We start from the raw sequence: 13844 nt of genomic DNA, 5'->3' as shown, positions 1-13844 counted from the left end.
CGGGTCGCAATATATTTTTAATAGATATTGGGCTTTACAACTTCTTAATTGCGTCCTGCTTAAGAACTAGTAACAATTGTAAGGAAATGTGAATGATTTTAGTTTCTAACAAATATGTAGTATCTTCGATACTGAACTGCTGCGCCCGTGGAAGATGTAAAAGTTCGTAATTTCGAAAGTGTTTGTAGTGTTGTTCCGCGACAGTGATGAATGCAACGAGTTTGTATGTTTCGACTTGTAGACTTGTATTACAAGCAGATTCGGAAGATTCATCGTCTTGGACGGACTTATTTCGTCTGGTTCCCTATCTAAGACAATCTTTGTCTTGCACGGTTTGTGGGAACTTGTTAATTGAACCGTATACTCCTACAGAGACGAACTGTCAGCATCATGTGTGCCGTTCTTGTAAGGGCGGAAGAAAAAAGCTCAAGCCATCTTGTAGTTGGTGCAAAAACTACGAAAAATATGTGGAAAATGTGCAGCTACGTATATTACTTCAATGCTATAAAAAACTGTGCGAATATGTGACCAGCACATCGATTTACCGCAGTTTATTTGTGTCCGCAACCAGCAATGGGGGATCAGGTGATGGAACGTCGAGTCTTGTGGATCTCATACAGGAGGGTGCAGGTTTCAAAGATGATTTCAAAAGTAATGCAGGATTGTCGAAATCTGCTTACAGCATACTACCATGTGTTTATACTAGTACTTCAACACAGACGGGTGTTGCGCCTGCAACCATTGGGCAGTCGGAAGGAAATAGCTGCTTGCAGGCTGTCGAACCACAAGCCATACGAACTGTGTCAAATGGTTCTTCACTATACTCAGTGCTGTTTAAGGGAACAGGAAATAAAATAACTATAAAAAGGAAAGCCAATGATTTAGAAGGAGACCCGGGCGACGGTAATGGGTGCAATACAGATGCAGTATCCACAATAGTACGTGTGCAAAACATAATTTTTCCACTATAGAAAGAATAATTTTATTTGGTAATATGAAAGGCAAATCCATTTGTTCATACCCAAGGCCTCACAGAAAATGTTTTCACCTTCTCTTTGCAATACTGGGCGTTGTGTAACGACGAAATCCCCAGTGATAAAGCTATTTTTGCTTTATTTAGAAAATGCAACTTACGTGATTCTATTCGAATTGACTAACAAATGCACTTCAGGTATCTAGGTAACAAAATTTGTTTAAAAATTACAGTAAACTGCTACTAGTGCTGCTTCTGGGCTGACATGTATCATACATGCCTCAATTTCTGTTTCACTACATGCTGATCATTTACAACTACTCTTTTTCTTCTTTTATTTATTTATTTTTAAGAAAGATTGACAGATGTGGGTAGTTAATTCTTACCCACCGTCTCTTACACATCACAATAATAGACACTGTTCTGCAGAACAGCAGTTGTCAAGCAGAATCTTTTTCATTTTGTTTTCAAATTTAACTTTGCTGTCAGTCGGACTACTTTTGTATCAGAGTGTGAAATTTTGTTTGCAGCATTGTGCACCACATTTTGTACTAAAGGAAAATTTAATGTGAAATAATGATTGTCATATTTTCTTCAACTATTGTAATTATGTACATCTTTGTTGCTTGTGAGCTGCAGTGGATTATTTACAACAAACTTTGTGAGGGAATAATAGGCTATACTGTGAAGCAGTAGTCAACATAGGTAACTCAAACAAATGTCCACCAGATGATTGAGGATTAGCACACATTATCCTTACAGCTCATTTTTTAGCAGTAAAAATCTTTTCTTTCCAGTAAAGATGCCAGAACATTATCCCATATGACATTATTTAATGAAAATATACAAAACATCAGTGAACTGTTTTCTCCCTCCCCAAGATTTGCAACAATTCTAACTGAAAATATAGCTAAACTAAGTTGTCTTAGGAGTTCCAAAATGTGCTTTTCCCAGTTTAAATTCTTATCAATGTGGACACCTAAGAATTTTGAAGTTTCCGATCTATTCATTATTCCTCCGTGAGGTATTATACGTATCATTTATATAGTACCTCTACATGTGCAGAACTGAATATGTTGTGATTCTTGGAAAAAAGACAGCAAGACCATTTGCATAAAACTAGTCAGTGATACTTTTAAGGTTATTGTTTAGTTTTTTCTGGTGCTGTATGTGTGCTTGTATTGATTACAGTACTAATGCCATCTGCTAAAAGAACTAATTCTACTTGCTACATGTAAAATGGAAGATAATTTACATACATGAGGAACATGCCCAATGAGATAAATAGAACTGCATATGTATATAACAAAAAAAATTGTCAAGACAAATTTGTTGTCACCTTCCATCGTAACCTAGACCATCACCATCTCCACTGGACCTGTGTAAGTGTGGTAAACAGCATGGTCTAAGCCATCACCCCCAAGAAATAAATGGAAATATTATAAACAGATGATGCAGCAGTCATCCAGAGTTGAAACAAACAAAATTTCAGACATAACATATGACTTCACTCTTCATTGTTCATCAGACCAACCAAAGACAGCAATACTCGGTTATCAGTTAGGTGAGAGTTTTTAAAGCAACCAAGAAAATTGTGTATGAATTCTTCTTCTTCCACACTAGCTATGGTTAGTAGCACCAAAAAGTTTCATTGTATGTCAGACACTATAAATTTATCACACAAATAAGGCACATTAATTGGGAAAATTATAGTTTGTTAGTGGTGGGTATGATAAGACATCCTGTGAAGATTTACAAAATGCCTTCTCTGAAAACTACATAGAACAGATAGGAACCCTAATAACGATGGAGGTATATTGGATCTAATCACAAAAAATAGACCTGACCTCTTTGAGGATGTCTACATTGAAGCTGGTATCGGTGGTCATGGCATTGTGGCAATAAGGATTACAGAAGTACAGAGGACAACTAACACAAGCAGAAAGATATATACATTCAGTGAACTAGATTAAAAAAATCAGTAGTATATCTCAATGAGAGAATTGAAACTTTGAGCACAGATCGGGAGCATGTAAAGGAAGTCAGCACAAGTTTAAAAGAATAGATGACCCTCACACTTAATAGATTTGTATCCAGTAGAACAGTTCATAATGGGAGGGAACCTCCATGGCATACAATCACTGTCTAAAGAAACAGAGGTTACTGCATGATAGGTGCAATATAAAGCATAGGGCTATAGTAGAGATGCTGAATGAAACATGTTTGGCTATGAAGAATGCAATGCGTGATGCCTTCAGTGATTACTGTAGTAGGGTATTGTCAAATGACATTACACAAAATCCAAAGAAATTCTAATTGTATGTACAGGCTGTTAGTGGCAACAAAATTAGTGCCCAGTCCCTAGTGAATAAGTCAGGAACTGGAATTGAAGGGTAGCAAAGCAAAAGCTGCATTGTTTAACTCAATTCTCAAATGTTCCGTCACTAAGGGAACCCAGGAGAACGCCCCAATTTAATACTCCTACTGCTGAAAAAATGAATGTAATAAGTGTTAGTGTCGATGATGTTGAGAAACAGCTGAAGTCATTAAAATTGAACAAAGCTCCAGGTCCTAGTGGAATCCCTGATAGATTCTGTATTGAATTTGTGGCGGAGTTAGTACTCTCTTCTCACTATAATCTATTGTAGATCCCTCAAACAAAAAACCGTGCCCAGTTCTTGGGAAAAGGCACAGGTCATACCAGTCTACAAGGAGGATAGTAGAAATGATCCACAAAACTACCATGCAGTATCCTCGACAACGATTTGTTGTAGAATCTTAGAACATAATGAGGTATCTTCAACAGAATGACCTCCTCAATGCCAACCGGCATGGTTTTCGAAAACGTTGATCATGTGAAACCCAGCTCGCACTTTTCTCACATGATGCTTTGGGTCAAGGCAACCAGGTAGATGCTGGAAAGCATTTGACTAAGTACCGCACCTATGCTTATTGTCAAAAGTGCTATCATATGAGGCATCAAGTGAAATTTGTGACTGGATTGAGGGCATTTTGAAGGGAGGACACAGCATGTCTTGGATGGAGAGTCGTCATCAGATATAGAAATAACTTCAGGTGTGCCCCAGGAAGGTGTGTCGGAATGTTTGCTGTTCATGTTGTGTATCATTAATCTTGCAGACAATGTTAATAGTAAAAATCAGGCTGTTTGCAGCAGATGCAGTTATCTATAGTGAGGTACTATATGAGAGAAGGTGCATAAATATTCAGTCAGATCTTGACAAGATTTCAACACGGCGAAGAGTTTGGCAACTTGCTCTAACTGTTCAGAAATGTAAAATTTTGCACTTCACAAAACGAAAAAACGTAGTATCCTATGACTATATCACTGAGTCACTGTAGAAATTGGCCAACACATACAAATACCTGGTTGTAACACTTTGTAAGGATGTGAAATGGAATGAACACGTAGGTTCAGTTGTGGGTAAAGCAGATGGTAGATTTGGGTTCATTGGTAAAATACAGGGGATGTGCAATCAGTTTACAAAGGAGACTGCTTAAAATCACTTGTGTGACCCATGTATAATATTCAAGTGTGTTGGGTCCGTACCAGGTAGGATTAATAGGGGTTTGATGAGTCATTCTTCCCGTAAATGATGATGATGATGCTGTGGTGTATGGGAAGGTGTCGTTAAGTGACTGTAGCAGCATACAAGATGATTTGGACAGGATTTGTGAGTGGTGTAAAGAATGGCAGCTAACTCTAAATATAGATAAATGTAAATTAATGCAGATGAATAGGAAAAAGAATCCCATAATGTTTGAATACTCCATTAGTAGTGTAGCGCTTGACACAGTCACGCCGATTAAATATTTGGGCGTAACATTGCAAAGCGATATGAAGTGGGACAAGCATGTAATGGCAGTTGTGGGGAAAGCGGATAGTCATCTTCAGTTCATTGGTAGAATTTTGGGAAGATGTGGTTCATCCGTAAAGGAGACCACCTATAAAACACTAATACGACCTATTCTTGAGTACTGCTCGAGCATTTGGGATCCCTATCAAGTCGGATTGAGGGAGGACATAGAAGCAATTCAGAGGCGGGCTGCTAGATTTGTTACTGATAGGTTTGATCATCACACGAGTATTACGGAAATGCTTCAGGAACTCTGGTGGGAGTAACTGGAGGAAAGGAGGTGTTCTTTTTGTGAATCGCTACTGAGGAAATTTAGAGAACCAGCATTTGAGGCTGACTACAGTACAATTTTACTGCCGCCAACTTATATTTCATGGAAAGACCACAAAGATAAGATAAGAGAGATTAGAGCTCGTACAGAGGCATATAGGCAGTCATTTTTCCCTTGTTCTGTGTGGGAGTGAAACAGGGAGAGAAATTGCTAGTTGTGGTATGAGGTACCCTCCACTAGGCACCGTATGGTGGATTTCTGAGTATGTATGTAGATGTAGATGAAACCCCAATAATTGGTACAATAGGATGTACCCTCTGCCATGCACCTCACAGTAGATGTAGAAAGACATTTAAATAATCATAGTTTAATACAATTAACATTAACGATTGGCATGTTTGGGAGAACATGCTGCTCTCATCAGGTAAACAACCATACGCGAATCAATGTATGTTATCAGTTTCAATAATTTAAAAAATGCTAATGTGTTAAAACAGTTCCCATCATTTCCCTTCATGAACAGTCCTTGTCACTGTACAGCTATGACAGAGGACACTGTATATCGGAGAAAGTAGGCCTGTGGTATTATGGTGAACGTGGTGGTTGATGAAGGTACTTTTAATGAAGGCGAATACAGTTCAGTCTGACTTTCTTAACCTAAGAATTTTTTAATCTTGATTGGCCTAACATACTTTGATTTTTGTTCTTTAACTAAAGATGCTTGTGCTCAGAAACACATTGATCGTTAATATCAATTATGCCAACAAATCATAGATGTGATTCAAATTAGCTGATTTCAAATACTTTATTAATGGATGTGAGGTCTGATTGTAAGCTTATCCCATATGTTCTAAAGTCTTATTAATTATGATGATAGACCTGAGGGTGGGGCACAGGGCTGAGTAAATTTAGAAATATTGCTGTATACAGTTCCTACATACAATCACCAATGAAAATGTCACATGTATAACTAACAAAAAACTCTGAAAATAGAAGGAACATCCATAACAACACACATTTTCAGATTTTTGACGTTAAAGAGATCATATGTCTGGAGTCCATTATGAAATATTTAAAGCCCGTATTGTACAGAAACTTCTGAGTGAAATATAAGAACCTGCAAAACAGAAGTTTACAATACAGCATTTCATTACACATCACGTAGTTCACATTGTGTGCTGTTGGAGTTAAACTCCTCTCCCGCTATTTTGTTATGCTAATCAACATTCTACATCACAGTGGACAAATCAGTCCTAAACGAACAAATCATGTGCTCCTAAGACTGATAAAATGGTCATACGTAAAGTGAATAGCAAACAGCAAGACTGGATATGAGAACAGAACAGCACAAATGATATAGATGTGCCATGGCATTACTAGTGTGCAGAAATTGTTGAATTTTAATCACTGTTCATAATGTAACCATCACTGCATTAGCCAGTGCACATTATCTACAGTTTTCTGAATTTCATAAATAGATTGGGCAGTTCGAGCATCCCTTGTTTGCTTTTTGCTAAATTCTTAATGATTTGTACATACTTTTTTTTTTTTTTTCAAATGCCAAAATAATCATTATGTGGGCACAATGTGTGTTACAGAACTCTAAAACAGCTCTCCCCTTTCTCTATAGGAATTATGCCATTTACCAAAGACAATATATATTTAGTCACTGACTTGGGTCAATGTATGGTCCACAGGACTACCTTCCTGTTTCATCTCTCGTTCATTTTCAGTATTAAACAATCGAAAATCCAGGATGGGATAATGGCAACATTATGGAAAGGATAGACTGTTAACTTACAGCGGAGATGTTGAGTCACAGACAGACAACAAAAAGAAAAAGACTACTAAAAAATATTAGCTTTCAGCCAGAAGGCCTTCTTCTAAAAATAGCATATCCCCCCCGCCGTGCGCGCACGCGCGGAACAGAGAAAGGGATAGTTGGGTGAAGAACAGTGGCTAATGAAGGTGGAGGGAGGAGGGTTGCAGCAACATAGGGAGAGTTCTCATCTATGCAAATTCAGAAAAGGTGGTGGTGTTAGGAAGAATCCAGATGGCACAGTGTGTGAAGCAGTCATTAAAATTATGAATGTGTTGAGCAGCACACTCAGCAACTGGGTGATCTAGCTGTTTCCTCGCCACCATTTGTCAATGGCCATTCATGCGGACTGGTGACTTGTCGGTCGTCATGCCTATGTAGAACGAGACACAGTGGTTCAGGTTAGATTGTAGATCACATGACTGCTTTGACAGGTAGTCCTGCCATTGATGGAATAATCATCATGTGGTCTACAAGCTAAGCTACAGCCAGTGTGCGTGTGACAACCAATAAGCTGTCTGTTCACATACATGGCCCCCAACAAACTGTGAGCAAGAAATAGCTGCACCACACAGTTGCTGAGCATGCTATCCCACACAGTGTTCATTTTAATGGTTGCTTCACAGCCTTTGCATCGGGATCCTTCCTACTAACATAAGCTTTTCTGAATTGTGCAGGTGGGCACTCTCCTTGCAATACCTGCTGTGTTCCCATAACACTCCTTATCTCAACCTTAATTAGTCATTGTCCTGCACTCACCTGTCTTCTTCACTGTTCCCACTCCAGCACTACACAGCCCTCTGTTCCACCAATGCACCCACAATCTTTTTACTTCTCCCTTTTTCTGTCCTCCCCCCCACCCCGCCCTCCATCTAATCTTCTGACTGCTCCTAGCTGCCCTACACTCTCTCCACCTCATCCCTGTATGCTCCACAAGCAGCACTTTACTGTCCACCACCCCCTAACCTTTTGTCCCTCCCCTTATGTGTTTAGTAGTGTTTTGTTGTGCATGTCGGCGACTCAACATCTCCATCATTTATGTTATTGATAACTTCACAAGCAATGTGTCCAACTGAAATAATATTACCCAGTTAGAGGCAGTAGTGTCGTATCTCAAAGAGGAATTCAGAACAGTTACCTCTGTGCAAGAGCACGTAGATGAACTGAGGTTCAAATATAAAAGAGTAGTTGACCAAGCATTGTGTAGATGTGTATTACTTGTCAAAGTGAACCATAAATCTATGTGTCACAAGATTATGGTACAGCCACATTCCAGTTCAAAGCAATGTGCAACTACAGGAAGTGACCACCGAAAATACTCCCACAGGAGGCTGCGATGGCCTGCTGTACACATAATTAAATTTATGGACCCTGAGGAGGAGGAAAGAATAACTGTGTTAAGAGATAATGTGATCAGATGTGCAAGCAAAATGTTATTGTTGAATAAGTTGATGGTGTATGAATTAAGGTAGGGTGCACAACACACTGCTGAGTGAACTGTGATTCAGTTATCTGCACACAAGTAACGAAGTGTACACAAAAAATATCTTCCTAATGGTATGGATAAATGTGTTACTAGACAAAAATATTTGTTGTATTATGAACAATACAATGAAATGTCCAACTTCACGAAAACTTTTCATATTTTATCTCACAGAATTGGACTCCAGTCTCAAAGAAAATGTTCAGTCTGTAGAATTTTATTTTAAAAAGTGCCATGATAACAGTCATCATTTGCAAACCACCTACATCTACATATATACTCCGCTAGCCACCAAGCGCTGTCTGGCGGAGGGCACATTTCGCGCCAGTCATATTTTCTCCCTATGTTCCACTTGGGGATCACACAAGGGAAAAACGACTGTCTGAACACCTCAGTAAGAGCTCTAATTTCCCTTATCTTTGAATGGTCATCATTGTGCAATTTGAAATTTGGTGGTAATAATATATGCTCTACATCCTCGGTGAAGATAGGATTTCGGAATTTAGTGAGCAACCCCATCCGTTTAGCGTGCCATCTATCTGCAAGTGTGTCCCACTTCAAACTTTCTATGAGATTTGTAACGCTCTCGCGATGGCTAAATGTACCAGTCACGAATCTTGCCCCTCTTCTTTGGACCGTCTCAATCTCTTGAATCAGACCCAACTGGCAAGGGTCCCATACAGATAAACAATACTCTAAAACTGGATGAACTAACGTATTGTAACCTGTTTCCTTTGTTGAAGGACTGCATTGCTTCAGGATTCTACCAATAACCGCAATCTAGAGTTTGCCTTACCCGGTACTTGTGAATCTGATCATTCCATTTGAGATCATTTCGAATAGTCACACCCAGATACTTGATGGATGTTACCGCTTCCAAAGACAGGGCATTTATTTTGTACTCGTACATTAATGGGGATTTTCACCTTGTTATATACAGGAGGTTACACTTACTAATATTGAGAGATAACTGCCAGTCATTACAACACACATTTATTTTCTGCAAATCCTCATTGATTTGTTCACAACTTTCATGTGATACTACTTTCCTGTAGACTACAGCATCATCAGCAAACAGTTTAATGCCACTGTCAATACAGTCAACCAGATCGTTATGTAAATCATAAGAAGCTGCGGACCTAATACACTGCCCTGGGGCACACCTAATATTACACTTGTATCTGTTGAAGTCATCCCGTTCAGGACGACATACTGCTTCCTGTCTGTTAGAAAACTTTCTATCCAACCGCATATGTCATCGGATAGACCATAAGCCCGCACTTTTTTGGAGCAAGCGACAGTGCGAAACTGAGTCGAACACCTTTCAAAAGTCTAAAAATATGGTATCAACCTGGGAGCCTGTATCTAGGGCCTGTTGTATATCATGTATAAAGAGGACCAGCTATGTCTTGCACGACCGCTGTTTCCTAAAACCATGCTAGTTTCTGCAAATGAGCTTCTCAAGAGTCTGGAAAGGTCATTATGTCTGAACACAAAATATGTTCCATGATTCTACAACAAATCAATATCAGTGAAATTGGCCGGTAATTATGTGCATCCGATTTTCTACCCTTTTTATAGATTGTTATGACCTGGGCCTTCTTCCAGTCCCATGGAACTTTCTGCTGTTCCAATGATCTATGATAGATGATGGATAAGAATGGTGCTATGTTTGTAGCATAGTCAACATGTAATCTAAATGATTAATGGAAAATCTCATATTAAGAGGTGAAACAAATACTAACAAAGAGATAGAGGGGCTGGCCAGTACTTACCTCAGCTCAGTACAGCCGATAGATTCACAAAACAGAACAGAAAATTTACATTCCTAGCTTTCAGAACTTTGTTCTGCATCAGGGAGAAGAGAGGGGGGAAAAGGGAAGAAGGGAAAGTGTATTCAGTTACTCACAACCCAGGTTATAAAGCAACAGCAAAAAGGTAAACTGAGGGTAGCAAGGATGGAGGCATGGTTGTCAGAGGAATCTATCAGCTGTACTGAGCTGAGGTAAGTACTGACCAGCCCCTCTACTCTTTGTTAGTATTTGTTCAACATATAATCTTACAGGGATACCGTCTGGGCCAGGTGCCTTCCTGGCGTCTAAGGAATTTAACTGTTTTACAGTCCCAGATACACTAAACACTATGTCAGCCATCCTTGCGTTTTTTCGATAATTTAACATAGTTCAAAAAAAGGCATACTACATTAGATTTACAAAAAAAAAAAAAAAATAGTATCAGGATCAAAGTGGCAGTTATAAATAGATTGAAGGTGGAGTCATACATACTACACTGCAAATAAATTGTTTAATATTGATACTGTACTAGAAGCATTGTCAGATAAAAGTGCCAATCAGCATTTAATTATTGTGCTACTCAGAACATTGGCTTATAGACATGTAGCACAGGAGCACTCCACTAATAAGAATTCTGGAGTTTGTGATGTTACTACTTCCCTTCACTGTTTTTTGAATGTACACTTGATGGTGTTGCCACACTTGCCAGGTCTTCGGTTCATGTTGTTGAGTTACATCTAGTAGAACAGTTCATGATAGGAAAGACCCTTCACAGAATACAATCACTGTAAAGAAACATTAGCATAGACCTTTAAATAAAAAGGTGTTGAATACAATGTAACTGTCAGAAGGGCAATGTATGACACCTTCAGTGACTATTGTAAAAGAATTATATTGTAAGGTTTCTCATAAACCTCGAAGAAAATTTTGTCTTATGTAAAGGAAACAAGGGCTAAAACACTCATGGATGATGTAGGAACTAAAATTAACAAAAGCAGAAATGTTCTTCATTTTCGAATGTTCTTTCACAAAGGAAGATACAGAAGTATTAACTCAGTTTTGTATGCACACTTCTGCAGAGATGAGTGATGTATGACGGTGGTCATAACATTTCAGTCATTGCCGCCTAAATGTAAAGTTACACAATTCTTTTTGTTCATTTGCAGCTACACGTCTACAGTCTTAGTGTACTTTGAAATCTGCTCGCCAAAGTACTGTAGCATGCTGCCCATTGATAAAATGAGAAGTCATTTTTTTTGTCATTTAGAAGAGGATAATGCTGTAACAATCCATGGTGGAATTGCATAGCAACAATGTACCATAATATGACACAGTGGTTAGACAATGCTGATGCTTAATGTGTGATCAGATGAGTCTGAATGACAGAGAATCAAGTGGAAGACCATCTCTAAGTGAAGAACCAAGAGTAGCGGATGCTGTGGCCCTCAAGACCATTGTATCACTATCAAGGTGATAGTTCTAAAAAGTGAAAATCAGCCGTTGGCCTTTTATCAACATCTTGCATGATATTTTGAACGTAACCTGGGTTCCATGGCTGCTCATACCCATTCCAAATGTGTGTCGAAGTGAAAGCAGTGAAAATGTTGCAGCTGTGCTAGTGTAAGCCATATAGCTGCATTATCAGTGGGCTGCACCACACAAAAAGGTTTAACTTATGCAAGCTTTTGGAGCCAATGGCTCCGTCTGCTGGCAGAAGAGTTGGAGAGGAAGGAAAAGGAGTGAAAGAAAAAGACTGGAAAGGTTTAGGAAAAGGGGTACAGTTTGAGAAAGTCACCCAGAACCCCGAGTCAGGCAAGACTTGCTGGACAGGTTGAGAAGGAAAGTCTGTCTTCCTTACTGTCCAACTCTTTTTACCCGAAGAATGTGCAACTGGCTCTGAAAGCTTGATAACATTTCTAAGTAGTGCAAAGATTGGAGACTTGTTTTAAATCTGTGAAAATATAAACATGTACACTTAATAAAACTTAGAATAGTGGTATCTAATGATTGCAACATGAATGAGTCACAATTAGAATCAGCTAACTCATATTGATACCTGGGCATAATAATTTGTGGGTATATGAAGTGGAATAATCACCTTGGCCCAGTTATAGGTAAAGCCAATGCCAGACTTTGGTTCATTGGTTGATTACTAGAAAAATACACTCAATCTATGAAGGAGTCTGCTTGTGAAACACTTGCGCATTTCATCTTAGAATATTGTCCAAGTTTGTGGGGCCCATACCAAATAGAAATAACAGGGGATTTTGAACATAAACCAACTTCAGTATGGGTACTCACAAGTTTGCTTGGCTAATGGGGGAGCATCACAGAAATGCTGAAAAACCTGAATTGGAAAAACTTTAAAATCGGTGGCAATTATCCTGTGAAAGCCTCCTTGCAAAGTTTCAAGGACCAGTATTAAGTGAAGAATCTACTAATATTCTTCACCTTCCTATGTATCACTTCCAGAGGGGCTGTGAAGACAAGATTAGATTAATTACGGGGAACAGTGAGGCATTAAAGCAGCCATTCTTCTTATTCTCGGCATACGAATGGAACAGGGAAAACCCTAACATGTGATACAGTATTAAGTACTTTCTGCCAGGCATTTCATAGTGGTTTCCAGAGCTATTGGAATTGAAGCAAGTTTTTGTGATCTAGAAGATCGTGTATTAGGAGGGAAGCTCACATCTATCTCAACTCATTAGTTCCACCTACACGAAGTAGTACCTGTGACTACATGATTACTAATGGCTTGTAGCTATTATTTTTATTCCCAGTATGTTATGCAATTTAAATTGTCTGTGGGTATGATCAGTTTAATGTACCTCCAGTTTGGAGTTTACAGGTTACTCTGCCATGTGTCAGAATACAACTTGTAAATAAAATAGAAAGAAACTTCCACATGGGAAAAATGTATTAAAAACAAAGATTCCAAGACACAAGCAGACATCAAGTGCTTGTGTCTGTGTATGTGCGGATGGATATGTGTGCGTGTGTGTGTGTGTGTGTGTGTGTGTGTGTGTGTGTGTGTGTGTGTGTGTGTGTGCGCGAGTGTACACCTGTCCTTTTTTTCCCCTAAGGGAAGTCTTTCCGCTCCCGGGATTGGAATGACTCCTTACCCTCTCCCTTAAAACCCACATCCTTTCGTCTTTCCCTCTCCTTCCTGAAGAAGCAACCATCGGTTGCGAAAGCTAGTAATTCTGTTTGTGTGTTTTGTTCATGTGCCTGTCTGCCGGCGCTTTCCCGCTTGGTAAGTATTGGAATCTTTGTTTTTAATACAGAATACAACTTGTGGTATAGAATGAGTTCTTCTTCTTTGTGATAGGCCTTGGCCTGCTTTAGGACATCATTCCATTCATCCCTGTCCAACATTATGCATGTCATCATCTGATGCCAATAAGTTTTAGTTCTTGTATGTCATCCAAGTATCAAAGTCATGGTCTTCCCATGCTTTTTTGTCATACTGATTTTTTTAGCAGTGCTCTTTTTGTTGGGTTCTTATCTACCATGTTAAAAAATGGCCGACCCATTTCAGGGGGTTTATTTTAATGAACTTTATGATTTTGAGGTCTTTACAAAGGTCTTTTGTGAAGTTCAAAATTATATTTTCTACACCACACTCCA

General features: G+C 38.9%; 1 protein-coding gene across 2 annotated transcripts in view; it reads left to right on the top strand.

Annotated features, from left to right (window-relative positions):
* The first annotated feature begins 123 nt into the window (after positions 1-123).
* Positions 124-13844, top strand: part of LOC126355034 (E3 ubiquitin-protein ligase MSL2) — a 34006-nt gene continuing 20285 nt past the window's right edge. The window contains exon 1 of one of the 2 annotated variants that reach the window (XM_050005185.1): positions 124-938. In XM_050005185.1, coding sequence (XP_049861142.1) covers positions 207-938 — 732 coding nt within the window. In that variant the 5' untranslated portion in view covers positions 124-206. The remainder of the gene's footprint in view (positions 939-13844) is intronic. The other variant, XM_050005186.1, reaches the window with a different exon arrangement.

The sequence above is a fragment of the Schistocerca gregaria genome, chromosome 3, assembly GCF_023897955.1.
Source record: "Schistocerca gregaria isolate iqSchGreg1 chromosome 3, iqSchGreg1.2, whole genome shotgun sequence".
In the NCBI taxonomy this organism is placed as follows: Eukaryota; Metazoa; Arthropoda; class Insecta; order Orthoptera; family Acrididae; genus Schistocerca; species Schistocerca gregaria.
The sequence above is the reverse complement of the archived record's forward strand: the minus strand, read 5'-3'. Positions and strand labels throughout refer to the sequence as shown.